General features: G+C 42.1%; 1 protein-coding gene across 1 annotated transcript in view; it reads right to left on the bottom strand.

The window, feature by feature from the left end:
* Window positions 1-1,226: 1,226 nt before the first annotated feature.
* Window positions 1,227-21,718, bottom strand: part of LOC121539865 (podocan-like) — a 37,748-nt gene continuing 17,256 nt past the window's right edge. The window contains exons 7-12 of the mRNA XM_041848513.1: window positions 6,650-6,765; window positions 5,348-5,561; window positions 4,883-5,087; window positions 4,299-4,537; window positions 3,880-4,028; window positions 1,227-1,425 (exon numbers count right to left, since the gene is read on the bottom strand). Of these exons, the coding sequence (XP_041704447.1) occupies window positions 1,245-1,425; window positions 3,880-4,028; window positions 4,299-4,537; window positions 4,883-5,087; window positions 5,348-5,561; window positions 6,650-6,765 (1,104 nt within the window). The 3' untranslated portion in view covers window positions 1,227-1,244. The remainder of the gene's footprint in view (window positions 1,426-3,879; window positions 4,029-4,298; window positions 4,538-4,882; window positions 5,088-5,347; window positions 5,562-6,649; window positions 6,766-21,718) is intronic.

Raw genomic sequence — 21,718 nt, 5'->3', positions numbered from 1 at the left:
GAAACGTTTGAACGTTGTTCAAAACCACAATCTCAACATCTGTTCTGGACTGTCTCATATTTTATATAAATTATGTCATGATTTCTATTTGCTCAATGTTTTTGTTTATACGCTGGCATTGTATATACATTTCACACTTAATATTGTTGTGTGCTCAAAAACCTGTTAATGCATGATATTTATATTTATTTTTCCATCGATGTAAAGGAAAATACTTTAAATATTTAATGATTTTTCCAATAATTAATTGCTGTGTGAAATCCTTATGTATAAATCTGAAGGTGCAATACATAGAACGTGATTAAATTAATAGTTTATCAGATAGCATATACAAATATTTGCAGTCTTCGTAAAATAATACTGGATTAAAGCAAGGCATTACATTAACAGCATGGATCAAGCTCCTGGTAGGCTAAGAGAGAGGAGATTGTGACACGGTCACAGAACTTGTGGCATAATAACGATGATATAAGAATGACAGAGCCACAACCAGGGCCCATATTCACAAAGCATCTCAGAGTAGGAATACTGATCTAGGATCAGTTTATCCTTTTAGACCATAATGAATAAGAGAGAGGGACCTAATCCTAGATCAGCACTCCTAGTCTGAGACGCTTTACAGTATGAATACAGGCTCAGAACTGATGACAATAACTTCAAATCTTGACATAATCTTCTTTGTAAGGTGACACAGCTAGCACACAGTAAAGTTCAGAGATGGGACCCATACAGTATGATCAACATATGACAGATCTGACTGTCTTTTCCTTTCTGATTCCACTAAAGTGGTGGTGAGACAAAGGCTCTGTCCCAAATGGCACACTATTCCTTATATAGTGCACTACTTTCGACCAGAAATGTATAGGCCCTGGTCAAAAGTAGTGCACTCAATAGGGAATAGAGTGCCATTTGGGATGCAAGCAAAGACTCAAGTGCAGAAACGCAACCGTATCTGTCATTGAATAGACAAGCAAAGCCCAGAAAAGTAATACAACAAACAAAAATATAATTTTATCTGGTATCCTGCACCAGAGATATGTGCATCGTCTATTCACCACTATATGGGAAGAAATACCACTTTATGCCTCCACTCATAGTTCAATTGACATTTTAGAATTGAGCCTGACCTATTGCAAAAATACGGTTTTCTGTACTTTCAAAAGAGCATGACTTTGGGATTGCAGCCTAAACAACTGCAACATTTGGTTCAGATCATTTAAGCAGCTTGTGTCCATGGAATAAACTTATGAAGTGAATCCTTCTTCCTCTTCCATCATCTCCATCTCTTCCTCCTTCTCTTCCTCTCGTCTGGAGGAGGATCCGGAGGGGTCCGAGTGGCTCGAGTGGCCGATGTCCAGCACCTGCAGATTGGTCAGGTGTTTGAAGGAGCTCTCCTTCACAGAGTGGGCTAACAGACGGTTGAACCTGAGAGGGAGACATAGTAAAGGTTAGTAGTCAAATTCCCAATATGTGATGATGACTGAGCAGATGCTTGAGTTTGATGTGTAAACCAGCACAGCAAGAGCTGCTAACTGATAGGATGCTGTGTTTAGAATCTGAACCAGCATATTATAAGAACCAATCTGATGTGAATATTGTCCATAAGGACCGACACAACATGTGGTGTAAACAAATCAGATGCTGAGATTCAGTAATTCAGCTAATTAGAGTGTCTGTTTGCCTTCCATTCACAGTTCTATTAAGTTAGTGAGCACTCCCTATACTGCATCAAGGGGAAATAAGGCCATGTTATCCGAATCAAGCCAATTTTCCACTGTCTTCAGAATCTATGACGTCTTGAGTGTCAGTGAATCCGACCCATCTTAGTTTCTAATTCACTCATTATCTGACCCAGACACTCACACATGCTGCATACTCACGCATGTGCGGGCACACTCACATACGCACACATTTATATTCACACACTCAATGTAAACAGATGCAGGCATAGGCTAAACAGACTCAAATAGATGTGCACACACACACAAATCCACCTCCCCTCCCCCACTGAGGCCATGCTGCATTCCAGATAGGCTGTAATTGGCTCAGGCCAGCAGCTCCCAGATGTGTTGGGATTTGGTGGAAAAACAAGTGTTCCTAACTGCTGTGATACTGCAGCAGATGCTGCTGAGGCTGAGCCCACAGCATGAAGAGACCAACAGGCCGAACGGAGAGAGTGGGCTGGACGGGGTCAGGGTCTGTAAAGTTCATTATCCGATAAAGTGGTCAATTAGACTCCGCAAAACCAAACCGACAAAACCTCAGGGCAGCGTCCCAACGGTCTTGGATGGTTTGCTTTCCAAACTGACCGCTGGCCAAACTGACCTGAAATGATTAGAGTTCTACATGTAAGTACAAATATTAATATGATGGAAACTGATACTAACCTAGCTTCATACACTAGTAAATATTCAGATCAGTGGTAGCAAAAGGAAATGATACAAGTAGATGAGGAGACAATGATTTTGCTGGTTTAGAGTGTTGGGACCCAGCCCGCCCTGCAGAAAAAGAAGAGGTCAGAAGGGGACAGAAGGAAGGAAACTAAAAGAAAACAACTTGGCAGATCCAAGCTGTTTTAGTTAGAAATCCAATCATTGACTTGATTTAATTAATTGGAAAAGCAGCGGAGCATCAACTAGCCAAGAAACAGATCTAGACACAGTGGGGAATATTTCTGAAACTTTACCACCATGGGTTCTGTTCTGTTATATCCTGCATATTCCTCCTTCCAAGAGAGCAAAACAGCCTGCTGAACAAGAATGTCGACACAAAGGAAATCATGACTTTAATTTGGCAAAATACCTGATTTATTGAAATAATTTACATTTCATAACCCAACCAGATAATTAAGAGAGTTAATTACATTTTAGTCATTTAGCGGACACTCTTATCCAGAGCGACTTACAGGAGAAATTAGGTTTAAGTGCCTTGCTCAAGGGCACATTGACAGATTTTTCACCTAGTCGGCTCGGGGATTAGAGCCAGCGACCTTTCGATTACTGGTACAACGCTCTTAACCACTAAGCTAGCTGCCGCCCTACAAACCAACAACACCTGATGGGTAATATACATAGTGTATCTGTGTAAGGGATTTTAATGAGTGCAGTCAGCGCAGAAGTAGAGCAGGAATACAACTTATTCCATCATCAGCTCCCTCCTCTGCAACAGTCTTCTCAGCACAGCACACCACACGCAGACACACACACGCTTGCACTCACGTACGCACGCACGCACACACACACAAACAAACACACGCACACAGCAGAGCAGAGTAGGTTGGATCCAAACGGAAAATAAACTTAGTAAGGATAACGAGGGAACTATCAACCAAATACAGATATTGGCACCCTATTCCCTGTATAGTGCACTAAATTTGAGTAGGGCTCTGGTCAAAAGTAGTGCACTATATAGGGAATAGGGTGCCATTGGATGCAGCCTGGGACTCAGTTGACTAGGGGATATGTGGCTCTGTCTTACAGTTGGCATCAATCAATAGGACTTAGTCACACACTCACAACAGAGGATGAACGAATGGAGTGATGATATGAGCTGACTAGAAGGCCAAAAATGTCTCATTCAGAAACAATGCTACAGACACGGATGGAACAGTGGAGAGGAGAGTGTTCTGCTGGGTTTGGGAGTTAACGGAAAGGGTCAGGAGTTGAATGATGGTTTAATTACTGTTCTATAATAACATAAGTGAGAGTGCGTGTATATACTGATTTGATAGAGTGTATTAATTCACATATCTACTGTAAGTGATTGGTACTCACAATTGAATTTGGTACTTACATGAGCTGTGGGTTTGAACCAAGAAATGGGTTCAGGTGTGTGTGTGTTTCTGAGTGTGCGTTCGTGCATTAGTGTCCAGTCTCTCACCGTAGGAAGATGCCCTTGATGTTGGGCGTGCCCGCAAAGGTGGTGGCGGGGACAGTGCTGATGTGGTTGGACTGCAGATACAGGTACTCCAGAGACTCAGGCAGGTCAGACGGAACATGGGACAGCTGGTTACTGGACAGGTCCAACGTCTGGAGGAACACATCAATCAAATCAATCACTGTATTTATAAATCCCTCTTTACACCGTCTGAGTGCTAACCAACAGGTCCAACAAATGACGGACAGCGCCAACAGCCAGCTTTATCACACAGAAAACCTGTAAGTGTTACTTGTGTGTTTTCACTGAAACATGGGTGGGGGGGACTGGTGGGGGGCACAGGCAACATGCATCCTCTCTCTCCCTCAACATGCATCACCCCTCCCCCCCACACACACACACTCCCCTGCCCCCAGTCTCACCGTCAGAGCACTGAGCTCCATCCATGCTCCCTGGTAGATGGAGTTGAGTCTAAGCTGGTTGTGGCTTAGGTTGATGTTCCTGAGCTTGGCCATGCCCTGCAGTGCCCCCTCTGGTATGGAGGTCAGCTGGTTGTCCTTCACCCGGAGGACCTGCAGGGAGCGGGGCAGGCCCAGGGGCAGAAAGTGGAGGGCATTCCCTGACAGGTCCAAGGTCTCCAGCAGACGCAGCTTCCTGAAGGCTGAATGATTATCAACATGGTCTCATTACAATATGTCGAAATAGAAAAACTAGATACAAAAATCATTGTAGTTAAATGTAGTTATATGCTGACATATCAGTTATTTGATGATAACGTCACTGTATCTGTTAGGAAATTATTTATGTGTCATACAGCAGGACCAAATATAGATAATCATATAGACAAAAGTACTGTACAGTTAATCTCAAACATGTGTGCAAGAGCCACATATAGTTCTACTGTAGATGTACAGTATTCATGTAGATGACAGCACAGCAAAGTACAACACAATACAACAAAACACAACACAACATTTCCATATACTCCATATAGGGTCCAGTGTACCCTCTTTGTGTAGCTTGGGGCTGGTGAGGCGGTTGTAACTGAGGTTGAGCTCGGTCAGGGTGTAGAGAATGACCAGGTCGTTGCGTCCGATCTCATTGATTGTGTTGTGAAGCAGCATGAGTGTCTTGGCTCGACGGGGCAGAGCCCTGGGGACACGCTCCAGCTGGTTGTTGTACATGTGGAGGGTGTGTAGCTTCTTCAGGCCCTGGCGAGAAGAGAAAACTCTTTATGTGAACATTTTCATGTAATTGTAATGGCATTTCATAGCACATTTCAGATTTCTCATGGCTCATTTAACAGAGATACATAATGAACTAGCTGTCAGATCAGGCTTTATATTTAGAATATTTTTCATGGTCCTTCGAGCCGGATACACCTGTGGGGATTCAACTATCCGCAGTATATCCTATAGCCCTCTATATAAGATTGAAATATCCCAAGTATCCTGCAGCGCTGTTGGCCTACCTGGAATGCAGCATGGTGTATGGAGTGGGAGCGAAGCTGGTTGTTGTGCAGCAGTAGGTACTCAAGGTTACGGCAGGCTGTGAGGGCATCGCCAGGGATACTGCGGATACTGTTCCTCTCCAGGTGTAGCAATATCAGACTCCTGGGCAGACCCTGAGGAACCACACTCAGGTTGTTGTTGGACAGGTCCAGATACTCCAGACTGGTCAACTTGCTGAGAGGGGAGAGGAGATGGAAGAGTAGAGGAGGAGAGGAGAGGAGAGGGTGACATTATATTTGATACAGGAGAGGTGAGGTCATCCCTTTATCTTTAAACGTCTTCTTGTTATCTCTCCATGAATAGACAAATCTCATTTTTCTCTCCCATTTTGACATTTTCTCAGAATGTACCAGTTCAACCTCTCACCACTGGCTTTCTCTCTCTCTCTCTCTCTCTCTCTCTCTCTCTCTCTCTCTCATTCTCTCACTCTCTCTCTCACTCTCTTACTCTCACACTCACACCACTTTATTCTCTCACTCTCTCTGATGGCCAAGGGGCTTTCCAGTTCATACTGTGCTTTGTGAGCTGAACTGAACATGAGATCAATACTCATACATCGAAAGTAACAAGTCGACACTCAACTCACCATTCCCTTATGTACCTTCTCATAGATTGGCGTGTTGTCAAGTCTATAGGTCTTTGTTTTAAATTGATGCACTCTGTTATAGCCATTGATACATAATGGGCAACAGTGATAGTGTTCAACCTTGGATATATCGAATCAACTGCACTCAGGTAGAGTGACTGAATGACTCTGTCGAGAGTGTTTGTGTGTCTGAGTGTCCTACACTTAAAAGGAGAGTAGTTTGTAGTTCGCAGTTAAAGCATATTTTTTAAAAGAACCCTGGTGAATGTCTTATCTATTGACTGAAACGTTGGTTATAAGATCCAATATGGAGAATTCAAGAACACCCGACACACTCTTCCTACTACAGTACGTGAAGGTCTCATTGTCGATGCCTTACATTGGCTTGTGTTGTAAAGTCTATAGGTCTTTGTTTTGAATCAATAACCTCAGTTTTAATGTAACAGGTGGCCTCAGATATATCGAATCAACTTAGAAGAAGAGGAAGAATAGAAGAACTGAATGGCTCTCTGTTGAGTGTGTTTGTTTGTTAGTGTGTCTTAATATCCTACAAATTGACCGTAACAGGTACTCCAGTACCTGAAGGTCTTATCATCCATGCTGTACTACGTACTACAGTACTATTAGAATAGTCCTACAGTAATACTAGAATACTAATACAGTACTACTACATTACCTGAAGGTCTCGTTGTCCATGCCTTCGTTGCTGAGCAAGTTGTTCTGTAGGTAGAGCTCTCTGAGCTGGGTCAGGGTATCAAACACCCCTGACGGGATCTTCTCCAGCTTGTTACTCTGTTAACCAAGAAGAAGGACAGACACACAATCAAGCATCACATATCAGTATCACAGATAGTATATGAGCAGGGTTGGGGAGTAATGGATTGCATGTAATCCCCAATAGCTCAGTTGGTAGAGCATGGCGCTTGCAACGTCAGGGTTGTGGGTTCGTTTCCCACGGGGGGCCAGTATGAAAATGTATGCACTCACTAACTGTAAGTCGCTCTGGATAAGAGCGTCTGTTAAATGTAATCTGTTACATGTAATGAATTACAAAAAAAAACTGTAACTGTTACGTTACCAGCAAAAGTATTGCAATCAAATTACAGATACTTAAAAAAAATAGATTATTACTTCTAAGATTACTTTTAATTTCAGAAAGGATGTTTGAGAAATGACATTCAAATCAGCATTGTAAAAAGGTGCAAGTTTGTTCCGCCTGAGCGAGTCTGATTACAAGTCAGAGACCACTGTGATGACACACCAAATGCGTTTGATGAATCGCGGAAAAAGAGCAGGAATAGGCTTTTGGGTAGGCTACAGTCCAAGCTATGTCTTCCAATGGTGCGACTGCTGTCGACATCCAAAGATTGGCCAACTTGAATAAAGTTGGTGGTAAGGACGACAGAAGTGGTGCAACCTACGGGCGATACGGATATCACTTATTATTGATATCTACATAGCGCTTTGATGTGAATCATACAGCTGCTCTCTCATTTAGCTCTTGTTGTGGAGGGCTGTTCACAAACGTATACAGTGTCGTGAAAAAGTATTTGCCCCCCTTCTACATTTTCTCTATTTTTGCATATTTTTGATACTGAATGTTATCAGAACTTCAACCAAAACCTATTATTAGATAATGGGAACCTGAGTTTACAAATAACAAAAGATAGATACTTATTTTATTTATTTAATTAATAAAGTTATGCAACATCCAATTCCCCTATGTGAAATAGTAATTGCCCCCTTTCACTCAATACCTGGTTGTGCCATCTTTAACTACAATGACTGCAACCAAAATCAGTCTCTCACATCGCTGTGGAGGGATTTTGTGGGTTTTCAATCATGAACTGCTCATTTCAAGTCCTGCCACAACATCTCAATTAGGATTACGTCTGGACTTTGTCTAGGCCATTCCAAAACTTAAAATGTGTTACTTTCTAGCCATTTTCATGTAGACCTGATTGTGTGTTTGACCCAGACATAATGGGACCCATCTCTTCCAAAAAGTTGACTCAAGTTTTCCAAAAAGCACCTGGAAGCACCTGGATGATCATCAAAACTCTTGGAAGAATGTTCTATGGACAATGAGTCAAAAGTATAACTTTTTGGACAACATGGGTCCCATTATGCCTGGCGAAAAGCATTCCACAGTAAGAACCTTATACCAACGGTCAAGCATGGGGGTGGTAGTGTGATGGTTGGGGATGCTTTGCTGCCTCAGGACCTGGACGACTTGCCTTAATAGAAGGAACCATGAATTCTGTTCTGTATCAGAGAATTCTACAGGAAAATGTCAGGCCATACGTCTGTGAGCTGAAGCTGAAGCTGAAGCGCAGCTGGGTCATGCAGCAAGACAATGATCCAAAACACACAATCACAAATCTACATGAAAAGGGCAAAAAAGTAACACATTTGAAGTTTTGGAATGGCCTAGTTAAAGTCCAGACCTAATCCCAATGTAGATATTGTGGCAGGACCCACAAATGTCACTGAGTTAAACCAGTTCTGCATGTAAGAGTGGGCCAAAATTCCTCCACAGTGATGTGAGAGACTGATCAACAACTACAGGAAGTGTTTGGTTGGAGTCATTGCAGCTAAAGGTGGCACAACCAGTTATTGACTGTAAGGGGGCAAGTACTTTTTCACACAGGGGCATTGGGTGTTGCATAACTTTGTTCATGAAATAAATGAAATAAGTATGTAATTGTTGTGCTATTTGTTCACTCAGGTTCCCTTTATCTAATATTAGGTTTTGGTTGAAAATCTGATAACATAAAAAAATTCAAAAATATGCAAAAGTAGAGAAATTCGAAAGGGGGAAATACTTTTTCACAGCGACCAAAGAAAAATGTGCTCTTGCAACAACTGCATAGTTCAGATCACAGCCTATGGAATAAACGTTTGAGGGGAGTGCCTACCTTCTAAACTACTCTGTGGTATTGTGCTCCATACTGTCAAAAACTAGTTGAATTTAAGAAGACCACGAGTGCGCCTTTATTGCTCAATCTAATTTGTGCTGATTCAATAAATGTCCATTGGCCTAAATGACACTTGCTCAAACTCCTGTAATTTTGATAAACTTAAAGGGGCAATCTGTAGTTGCTACATCCAATTTTGGATTTATAAATTAATAATATATACACATTGATTCTTGAAGAATATAACTTATAAATGCATCATGAGCTTAGTTCAACTGTCACACCCCATGAGAACCCGAAATATAAGCTTGTTTTTCTCCAATGTTTACATTGTAAATGTAAACAAACACTGTATAGACTCAAAACATTGTTAAAACAATAATGTTTGATATCATGGATGGTCAGTCCTTGCATCCATAGCTCTGTCTATTACAGTGGCGGTCAGTGCCGTTTAAGATGAGGGAGGACAATTATTATTTTTCATGAGCATGGCCTTATTTGTATTACAGAATATTGGATGACTGTCATTCATATTCCATTCACCCAGCTCAATGTAACAGCGACAGGTTTAGGCAAATACAAGATACTCAAATGTTCCCTATACCCATCATGAGGTTGCTACAATCTAGCCTATGAATAAAAGTTTACAACAACAGGTTGAGAGAAAATGTTGAGGTGACAAACAGTGAAACATTCAATATCGCCTTGCAAGCCCTTGCCTGCATCTAGCTGATCTAGGGTGCAATCATTAGTCCAACAGTTGCAAACTAGAGTTTCTATTGGACAAATTGAGGTATGTTCATCCCCGTTTGGTTCTGTTTGCTTCTGTTAAATAAACGTTTTTCAACAGAATCAGCTGAATGAATACACCCCTGATCACTCGTAAACACAGTTTACTTTCATGGCAGCCACGTTGTATTCCTTCTCGCATCTCTGCACTCTTCTCCTTTCACCGTGTCCCTTTGCTTGTGGACTGATGTGCACAAACCAAACCATACCATAGCTGCTATACATAGCCTACATCGTTGTCACCATATTAGCTAAAGTAACGTCATAGTCAACATAATAGAACTAACATTTTAGTAAACCCGCTACAATCATGCAGTAACATTACAGTCAGTAAGCAGTTACACCAGCGGGCCCCGGTGGCAATACATTTGTAAAACTAAAAGCTTACCTTGACTTGGAAGAGTTCCAATGTTGTGTTGGATAGTCATAGCCAGCTAGCTAACATAGCATCCCTCTGTTTGAGCAGGGTGTTTGAGGAGGATAAACTAGCTAGCTGCATGTGCTAGCTAAGTAAGTGAAACTGAAAAAAAATGACAATCTCTCTCTCTATCTCTCTCTTGCTTCTCCTTCATTTTGGAAGAAATTAATTTGTTAAAAACGGTTCAACTATTGTCTTTCTCTCTCTTTGAGTCAACTACTCACCACATGTTATGCACTGCAGTGCTAGTTAGCTGTATCTTATGCTTTCAGTACTAGATTCATTCTCTGATCCTTTGATTGGGTGGACAACATGTCAGTTCATGCGGCAAGAGCTCTGACAGGTTGGAGGACGTCCTGCGGAAGTTGTCATAATTACTGTGTAAGTCTATGGAAGGGGGTGAGAACCATGAGCCTCCTAGGTTTTGTATTGAAGTCAAAAGCAGTGTTACATCAAACACGTCGTCATACGTCAGAGTGCTCAGCTGAACATTGTATGCTGGAAAACACTCAGTTTGTTATTTTTGATTAAAACAAAAACGCTATTCATAAATACGAATACAGAACTTGTTTTTGCGTGGATTCCACGACGCGGTTAGCTTTTAACAGCTAGGACCGATATTTCTTGTTCCGGAATCCCGCTTAAGAGACAGGTTGAAGCCTGCTTGACAGAGACGCTAAGATGCTAGCCATCAAGCTAACGAAGTTGGTACCAGATGAGTTTTGCAATGGAGCCCTCTGTCTGGAGAACAAAATGAACAGTTCCAGCGCTGTAGGAGCTGTATCTATTACGCTTTGTTTCGGGATAAACCGGATCACTCGGAGTTCCAATGTGGCAGTTGTTTACTTGCCGAGGATTATAGGCTTGAGGTGGCTTCATTGATCACGCAGGTCGCCAGCCTACGTAAGAAACTGGGAAAAACGCAGAGTGGAATGTTTACATTTTCTACGCCGGTCACATGTCACGAGCCGTGGAAGCCAAAAACAGCGACCTCCCGCAAAGCAGTCTACACTCCCAACGAGAGGCCTGGAGCGGGTGCAAACAATGAATAGTTTCACCGTCCTGGAGCTTGATCTTCCTGCACCTTCGTCGCTGGGGGTGCCTGTGTCTGCGGCCGCAGTGCCTTCTACTATGATTTCGAAGTCGACGTCGGCAACCTTCCGTCCCTGCTCTGGATCGAGCGGGGCTTCTCCATCTGTCGGAGGCCTGCACCAGGTGCCGGGAGCAATGGGCTCAAGTTATCCTGCCTCTCACCCGTCCATAAAGGGTTCTCCGAATCCTGTGAAGCGTGGGAGTGTGCAGATTTCCTCGTCCTTCTCGCCAGCCGTGATTTTGGGCAGCTCCATGATAAGAAATGTGACCGTTCCTGGTGCAAAAACAATGTCCTATCCCGGAGCTTGAGTAAATTACATTACTAAGCTGCTCCCGAATGTACTACGTCAGGACATGGACATAGATTCTATCGTAGTCCTTGTGGGTTTTAATGACATTATGAAGGGCAGCTCTGAACAGTTGAAACTGGATTTTAAAGAGCTGATTGACTCTCTGCTAGACACTAACAAAAAAAACCATCATATCTGGCCCTGTGCCCTCTGTCACATCTCCTCCTGTTGCTCCCCTCCGGCGCTCTGATTCGCCAGTCTACTGAGCCACCAGTCTGACCGCACCACCTCAGTAACACCGGAATGGAAACCCAACGCACCCTAATCACCTCCAGCACACCTGCACCTCATCATCTCATCACCACACCTATATAGCCCTGGACTGTTCAGTGTTGTGTTGTGTGTGATTGTTAGTGTCTTGTTGTGTACTTGCGCTTTGTTGTTCTCTTGCTCAGTGTTAAGTAAACCTTTACATTGTTGATTCCTGCGTCTGCGTCCTGCCTCTTCGTATCCTCAGTACTCGTCACACCCTCTCTGAATTGTGGCATTGAACGCTTAAGCAGGATTCTTGCTCTTCACAACTGGCTACGTGATTATTGCAGCTCAATGGGTGTAATTTTGGTTGACAATTTCGATACCTTTTGGAAATAAAACACATTTTATAAGGAGGATGGGATCCATCCAAATAATTTGGGTTCCTGGATCCTTTCACAGCATTATAAGGCTGTGTTGAGACAATGACTTATCAATGACCCAAGCCCAGATCAGCTAATCCCTACCATTGTGACACAGAGTTGTCATAATGCTTCAGCAAATGTACATTACACCAGGGGTAATGTACATTTGCTGAAGCATTATGACAACTCTGTGTCACAATGGTAGGGATTAGCTGATCTGGGCTTGGGTCATTGATAAGTCACAATGTAAGTAACCTAATTGCCCTGAATGCGTCTGCTGATCCTACAGCTATTGTATGCAGTAATCATGTGCCTAAGAACCAGATTTATACTGTTAGCACTGAGCCGGAGTGCCCTAGGAGGAAGTCCACTGTGTGCAGCTCACCCTGCATTAACATAAAGAACATGCTGCTAAGCTTCCCAGTAAAGCAATACAAAAGAGTAAACATCCCAGAAGAAAAGTGCTCGAAATAGCCCACGTTAACATATGCAGCTTAAGAAAAAAGGTTCATAAAATCAATAATTTCCTAGTAACAAATGACATTCATATTCTGACTATCTCTGAAACTCACTTAGATAATACCTTTGATGATACAGTGGTAGCAATACAAGGTTATAACATTTACAGAAAATATAGAAATGCCAATGGTGGAGGTGATGCTGTTTATATTCAGAACCATATTCCTGTGAAGATTAGAGAGGATCTCATGTTAAATACTGTTGAAGTAATATTTACATTTAAGTCATTTAGCAGACGCTCTTATCCAGAGCGACTTACAGTTAGTGAGTGCATACATTTTCATACTGGCCCCCCGTGGGAATGAACCCACAACCCTGGTGTTGCAAACACCATGCTCCAACAACTGAGCTACATGGGGGCCTCACCTAAAGCCCATTCTGGTGGGAAGCTGCTATAGACCACCAAGTGCTAACAGTCAGTATCTGGATAACATGTGTGAAATGCTTGATAATGTATGTGATATCAATAGAGAGCTATACTTTCTGGGTGATTTAAATATTGACTGGCTTTCATCAGGCTGCCTACTCAAGAAAAGCTTCAAACCAGTGCCTGCAACCTGGTTCAGGTTATCAGTCAACCTACCAGGGTAGTTACAAACAGTACAGGAATTAAATAATCAATATGTTGATCACATCTTTACTAATGCTTCAGAGATTTGTTTGAAAGCAGTATCCAAATCCATTGGATGTAGTGATCACAATATAGTAGCCATATCTAGGAAAACCAAAGTTCCAAAGACTGGGCCTAATATTGTGTATAAGAGGTCATACAAGACGTTTTGTAGGGATTCCTATGTTGCTGATGTAAAGAATATACAGGTAGCTTAGTGGTTAAGAGCGTTGTGCCAGTAACTGAAAGGTCGCTGGTTCTAATCCCCGAGCCGACTAGGTGAAAAATCTGTCGATGTGCCCTTGAGCAAGGCACTTAACCCTAATTGCTCCTGTAAATTGCTCTGGATAAGAGCATCTGCTAAATGATTAAAATGTAAAAATGTATGTTGGTGTGTAATGAGGAGCAAACAGACACTGCACTTGACACATTTATGAAATTGCTTATTCCAGTTACTAATAAGCATGCACCCATTAAGAAAATGACTGTAAAAACTGTTAAATCCCCGTGGATTGATGAGGAATTGAAAATGGTATGGTTGAGAGGGATGAGGCAAAGGGAATGGCAAGTAAGTTTGGCTGCACAACCGATTGGCAAACGTATTGCAAATTGAGAAATCATATGAATAAAAAGAAGACGAAACTACACTATGAAACAAAGATAAATACAATCTGTAGAAACAATGAGAATAGAAGGGTTCAGACCTTTTGTGAAACATCACAGAACAGTTGAAAAATATATGGCTAATAGAAATCCAATATGGATAGTGTTAAGAAATAGATGGGAGGTGTTGAATGGAGCTGAAGGATGGGACTAATAACAACTAACAACAACTAATATCAACAAGATAACTAATGTAAAGCATACTGTGTCCATAATAAGTATATAGGTTATAGGTTGAGAGCTTTTGTGAAAGAGCACAGTTAGAAAGATATGGCATATAGAAGCAAACCGGAAGGACATTATGAAAATGATCGGAGAGGTTGAGGGTAGAGGAAGTTCATGAGTAAAAACAAACTAAATAGAATTATTGTAAAATTGACTGTGTCCATAAAATGTATATAGTATGTATAAGCTGGTAGTAGAGGCCTAAGCGTTGTTGTTCACAAGTTTAGTCCAATTAGGGAAGGGGTGGTGGGGTTGGGAAGTAATAAAGGGAAATATATGAAAAAAGGATATGTGTATATATATATATATATATATATATATATATATATATTGTATGTATGTATACATAGATATACACTGCTCAAAAAAATAAAGGGAACACTTAAACAACACATCCTAGATCTGAATGAATGAAATAATCTTATTAAATACTTTTTTCTTTACATAGGTGAATGTGCTGAAAACAAAATCACACAAAAATGATCAATGGAAATCAAATTTATCAACCCATGGAGGTCTGGATTTGGAGTCACCCTCAAAATTAAAGTGGAAAACCACACTACAGGCTGATCCAACTTTGATGTAATGTCCTTAAAACAAGTCAAAATGAGGCTCAGTAGTGTGTGTGGCCTCCACGTGCCTGTATGACCTCCCTACAACGCCTGGGCATGCTCCTGATGAGGTGGCGGATGGTCTCCTGAGGGATCTCCTCCCAGACCTGGAATAAAGCATCTGCCAACTTCTGGACAGTCTGTGGTGCAACGTGGCGTTGGTGGATGGAGCGAGACATGATGTCCCAGATGTGCTCAATTGGATTCAGGTCTGGGGAACGGGCGGGCCAGTCCATAGCATCAATGCCTTCCTCTTGCAGGAACTGCTGACACACTCCAGCCACATGAGGTCTAGCATTGTCTTGCATTAGGAGGAACCCAGGGCCAACCGCACCAGCATATGGTCTCACAAGGGATCTGAGGATCTCATCTCGGTACCTAATGGCAGTCAGGCTACCTCTGGCGAGCACATGGAGGGCTGTGCGGCCCCCCAAAGAAATGCCACCCCACACCATGACTGACCCACCGCCAAACCGGTCATGCTGGAGGATGTTGCAGGCAGCAGAACGTTCTCCACGGCGACTCCAGACGTCTGTCACATGTGCTCAGTGTGAACCTGCTTTCATCTGTGAAGAGCAAAGGGCGCCAGTGGCGAATTTGCCAATCTTGGTGTTCTCTGGCAAATGCCAAACGTCCTGCACGGTGTTGGGCTGTAAGCACAACCCCCACCTGTGGACGTCGGGCCCTCATACCACCCTCATGGAGTCTGTTTCTGACCGTTTGAGCAGACACATGCACATTTGTGGCCTGCTGGAGGTCATTTTGCAGGGCTCTGGCAGTGCTCCTCCTGCTCCTCCTTGCACAAAGGCGGAGGTAGCAGTCCTGCTGCTGGGTTGATGCCCTCCTATGGCCTCCTCCACGTCTCCTGATGTACTGGCCTGTCTCCTGGTAGCGCCTCCATGCTCTGGACACTACGCTGACAGACACAGCAAACCTTCTTGCCACAGCTCGCATTGATGTGCCATCCTGGATGAGCTGCACTACCTAAATAAAAAAATAACACTACCTGAGCCACTTGTGTGGGTTGTAGACTCCGTCTCATGCTACCACTAGAGTGAAAGCACCGCCAGTATTCAAAAGTGACCAAAACATCAGCCAGGAAGCATAGGAACTGAGAAGTGGTCTGTGGTCACCACCTGCAGAACCACTTCTTTATTGGGGGTGTCTTGCTATTTGCCTATAATTTCCACCTGTTGTCTATTCCATTTGCACAACAGCATGTGGACTTTATTGTCAATCAGTGTTGCTTCCTAAGTGGACAGTTTGATTTCACAGAAGTGTGATTGACTTGGAGTTGCAATGTGTTGTTTAAGTGTTCCCTTTATTTTTTTAGCAGTGTATATATATATATATATATATATATATATATATATATATATATATATTTGTGAGAGAAAAAAACATATGGGGAAGTGATGCAGACAATTACATTGATGGAACTTACAATCTATCTGTAATATTAAAGCTGATCTACCCCCCTCCCCCAAAAAAAAAAAAAAAAAAAAAGATAAATGACATAAAGAATGATAATTAAAAAGGTTTGGAGCACCTTAAATGAAATGTTGGGGTAAAAGGCAAACTCAGCTCCATCATTCATTGAATCAGATGGCTCATTCATCACAAAACCAACTGATATTGCCAACTACTTTAATGATTTTTTCATTTGCAAGCAGTGGCGGCTCCTGAAAAAATTCTCAGGAGGGGCAATTTTTCTGATGATTTAGGTGACCTACACACATTTAAAAAAAGATATGTCCAGCAACAACATGAAGACAGGGGCAGCATATAAGTCAATACCAGAAGCATTTATTGACTGATCTCAAAAGTGTTGGCTTACCAGGGTTGGTGGAGCCCTCAGTTTCATCTTTGCCTCGCAAAGCTAACTCAAACACTCCGCAAAACTTCACACACTGGATTAGCCGGCTGAGGATGTGGCGGTTCTTGCTAATGTCGTAGTAAATATATTTGTTATAGTGAATATGGAATATGATATGTTGAGTAAAATGTTGTGCTAAGATCTATTTAGGTCAGGAGCTGGTTATAAGTTCTGTTCCTATCCAATAACAATGGACAAAAGGGTCCTATCTTGTCAGCCTTGTCAGCAGGTGGCCAAGGACAACACCCACGCCATAGGCCTCTCAGTTCTTCCAACTCACGAGTTCTTGCTCTGAGGACACACACACACACAAACACACACACACACACATCATCACTGTTAAACACACACACACACACACACACACACATCATCACTGTTAAACACACACACACACACACACACACAAAAAATCCCCTCTCTTAGGCTGAACATTTGAAGACAGAGAACCCGACTCAGAGCCAATGCAACAGTGACAGTAGCCTGCAGGGGACCTCGCCCAACTCATCAGGACCAATCAGAAGATCAGAACTACTAGATTGAACCTACTTCATTTATTGCATAAAATGTCTGCACACAATGTTTCGGGGCTCTCTTCAGATAATAATAATAATAATAATAATAATATGCCATTTAGCAGACGCTTTTATCCAAAGCGACTTACAGTCATGCGTGCATACATTTTTGTGTATGGGTGGTCCCGGGATCGAACCCACTACCTTGGCGTTACAAGCACCATGCTCTACCAGCTGAGCTACAGAAAGTGGATACTCATGGATGCGCATTGCAATTGTAAAATGTCAACACAATTGGAGACACCACGTCATTTTTGGAGACATGTTATTGACAGTAAACTATTGTAGATGCGACTGCTAACTAACTAAAACATTTTAGCTGGCTAGCTAATCATCTTAGCTAAATGTGGGGCAAACAATTCAGTTATTTACCGTTAATTTGAGGGATTGGGGTGAAAGAAATCGAGTTACATAGTGATACTTTACGATATACTGTATTGACAATATCGCAATATTTTAGCGCTAGTTGGCTGTACCTGCACCAAAACACCATTATTGTTCCTTCATAGCTTGTTCTCAATCTTTTCACATTGGGAGCCAATTTGTTTTCAGCACTTTTATTTCCATGACTGATCAAAACTCGTTCTCATGGCTTTCTGATCCCTCTGCAACAGACATATGGTGCGCAATAAAATCACAGTATCGAATCGCAATACGTATAGAATCATGAGACTCGCAATGCTGATGCATATATCTTATCGTGAGGTTCCTGGCAATTCCCAGCCCAAGTTCATTTGCCACAACAAATCTCTTCGCTAGCAAACGCGATGTCTTCTCCAAAACGGCAATGTGTCTCCAGCAATGTTTACTTTTTTGACGTTCTATGGCATCTCCACTTTCCAAGCATATAGCTATGACCACATGTAATATTTTGGTAAGTGATGCAAATAGTGAACTATGTAGGGCCAGGATGTAAAATATATGTAGCTGCAGCAATTTCTCTTATCTGATATGGTAAGTAATGGGGCTTAATTTATAGCTCCCTAAGAGTTTGACGAACGGGTCCGTGAACGCGATTCCAGATATATTTACCTCTGAATAAACTGCCTTTATTACACCATATCCACATCCAGTAAACTTGTGATTATCAACACTAACCTCATCGTTGTGGCGGCGGACAGCTAGCCTGTATCCCTCGTCATCCAGTTGAGTGAGTGGCAATGTCTTTTTTCGTTCGTACCAATTTTTGGAAAATCCTCGGGTGTAGGACTTTCCGCCTTTAGTAGAAACCTGTTGAATTATTAAATTTGGTCTGGGAGGTCCTAATTGTTTCGTTGCCAATTTATCTTAATTTGTTCGACAAAAAGGAACTTCTTTCAAACAATCCACTCTTTTCTCAGTTACGTTCATGGTTACGTAACGTATGACGAAAGCGCGTAAGTGCAAGCCCACAGACACCCATTGAGATTGTATTGAAGGCTCTGAAATTTGAAAAAAATAGATTTTACATGGGAGTCTATGACAGAAGTTCTGGGCGATTTTCAATCTGACTGAAATCGCCCCAAAAGGGGGGTGGAGCCATTTGAAGCACGACTTTAGCCTGATTCGACATTTAGTGGCAGTGTGGCACTGTGGCAGATCAGACGTATAGATTACAACACTGATAACTACTGTTGCCGTGATATAATTGATTAGAAAAAAAATCCCTTCCTTTTCCCGTTTGGCAGTGCGTCGCCCATATCGCCCTATTGAACAGGCCGTCCCTGTTTGCAAGATTAGCAAACTTAGGCATGACATGCCAGCAACAATTGCTGACACTACACATCCAAGTATATCTGACCAAATTATGAAAGACAAGCATTGTAATTTTGAATTCCGTAAAGTGAGTGTGGAAGAGGTGAAAAAATTATTGTTGGCTATCAACAATGACAAGCCACCGGGGTCTGACAACTTGGATGGAACATTACTGAGGATAATAGTGGACGATATTGCCACTCCTATTTGCCACATTTTCAATTTAAGCCTACTAGAATGTGTGTGCCCCCAGGCTTGGAGGGAAGCAAAAGTCATTCCGCTACCTAAGAATAGTAAAGCCCCCTTTACTGGCTCAAATAGCCGACCAATTAGCCTGTTACCAACCCTTAGTAAACTATTGGAAAAATGGTGTTTGACCAGATACAATGCTATTTTACAGTAAACAAATTGACAATAAACTTTCAGCATGCTTATAGAAAAGGACATTCAACAAGCACAGCACTGATGACTGATGATTGGCTGAGAGAAATTGATGATTAAAATATTGTGGGGGCTGTTTTGTTAGACTTCATTGCGGCTTTTGACATTATCGATCATAGTCTAATGTTGGAAAAACGTATGTGTTATGGCTTTACTCCACCTGCTATATTGTGTATACAGAGTTACCTGTCTAACAGAACACAGAGGGTGGTCTTTAATGGAAGCCTCTCCAACATAATCCAGGTAGAATCAGGAATTCCCCAGGGCAGCTGTCTAGGCCCATTACTTTTTCAATCTTTACTAATGACATGCCACTGGCTTTGGGTAAAGCCAGAGTGTCTATGTATGCAGATGACTCAACACTATACATGTCAGCTACCACAGTGACTGAAATGACTGCAACACTTAACAAAGAGTTTCAGTTAGTTTCAGAGTGGGTGGCAAGGAATAAATTAGTCCTAAATATTTCTAAAACTAGTGTCTTACGAAAGTACCCCCCATGGCATTTTTCCTATTTTGTTGCCTTACAACCTGGAATTAAAATGGATTTTTGGGGAGTTTGTATAATTTGATTTACACAACATGCCTACCACTTTGAAGATGCAAAATATTTTTTATGGTGAAACAAACAAGAAATAAGACTAAAAAACGGAAAACTTGAGCGTGCATAACTATTCACTCCCCTAAGGTCAATACTTTGTAGAGCCACCTTTGCAGCAATTACAGCTGCAAGTCTCTTGGGGTATTACATTTTACATTTTAGTCATTTTAGCAGACGCTCTTATCCAGAGCGACTTACAGTTAGTGAATACATTATATATATATATTTTTTCTTTTATACTGGCCCCCCATGGGAATCGAACCCACAACCCTGGCGTTGCAAACGCCATGCTCTATCAACTGAGCTACATCCCTGCCGGCCATTCCTTCCCCTACCCTGGACGACGCTGGGCCAATTGTGCGCCGCCCAATTGTGCGCCGGTATGTCTCTATAAGCTTGGCACATCTAGCCACTGGGATTTTTTCCCATTCTTCAAGACAAAACTGCTCCAGCTCCTTCAAGTTGGATGGGTTCCGCTGGTGTACAGCAATCTTTAAGTCATACCACAGATTCTCAATTGGATTGAGGTCTGGTCTTTGACTAGGCCATTCCAAGACATTTAAATGTTTTCCCATAAACCACTCAAGTGTTGCTTTAGCAGTATGCTTAGGGTCATTGTCCTGCTGGAAGGTGAACCTCCATCCCAGTCTCAAATCTCTGGAAGACTGAAACAGGTTCCCCTCAAGAATTTCCCTGTATTTAGTGCCATCCATCATTCCTTCAATTCTGACCAGTTTCCCAGTCCCTGCCAATGAGAAACATCCCCTCAGCATGATGCTGCCACCACCATGCTTCACTGGGGGGATGGTGTTCTCGGGGTGATGAGAGGTGTTTGGTTTGCGCCAGCCATAACGTTTTCCTTGATGGCCAAAAAGCTCAATTTTAGTCTGACCAGAGTACCTTCTTCCATATGTTTCGGGAGTCTTCCAACATGCCTTTTGGTGAACACCAAACATGTTTTTTGTTTAAGCAATGGCTTTTTTCTGGCCACTCTTCCGTAAAGCCCAGCTCTGTGGAGTGCACGGCTTAAAGTGGTCCTATGGACAGAAACTCCAATCTCCACTGTGGAGCTTTGCAGCTCCTTCAGGGTTATCTTTGGTGTCTTTGTTGCCTCTCTGATTAATGCTTTCCTTGCCTGGTCCATGAGTTTTGGTGGGCGGCCCACTCTTGGCAGGTTTGTTGTGGTGCCATATTCTTTCAATTTTTTTAATAATGGATTTAATGGTGCTCCGTGGGATGTTCAAAGTTTTGGATATTTTTTTATAACACAACCCTGATCTGTACTTCTCCACAACTTTGTCCCTGACCTGTTTGGAGAGCTCCTTGGTCTTCATGGTGCCGCTTGCTTGGTGGTGCCCCTTGCTTAGTGGTGTTGCAGGCTCTGGGGCCTTTCAGAACAGGTGTATATATACTGAGATCATGTGACAGATCATGTGACACTTAGATTGCACACACTTTATTACTTTTTGACTTTATTGAACTAATTATGTGACTTCTGAAGGTAATTGGTTGCACCAGATCTTATTTAGGGGCTTCATAGCAAAGACGGTGAATACATATGGATGCACCACTTTTCCGTTATTTATTTTTTATAATTTTTTGAAACAAGTTATTTTTTTCGTTCCACTTCTCCAATTTGGACTATTTTGTGTATGTCCATTACATGAAATCCAAATAAAAATCAATTTAAATTACAGGTTGTAATG

This window comes from Coregonus clupeaformis, chromosome 26 (genome assembly GCF_020615455.1).
Source record: "Coregonus clupeaformis isolate EN_2021a chromosome 26, ASM2061545v1, whole genome shotgun sequence".
Lineage (NCBI taxonomy): Eukaryota > Metazoa > Chordata > Actinopteri > Salmoniformes > Salmonidae > Coregonus > Coregonus clupeaformis.
The sequence above is the reverse complement of the archived record's forward strand: the minus strand, read 5'-3'. Positions and strand labels throughout refer to the sequence as shown.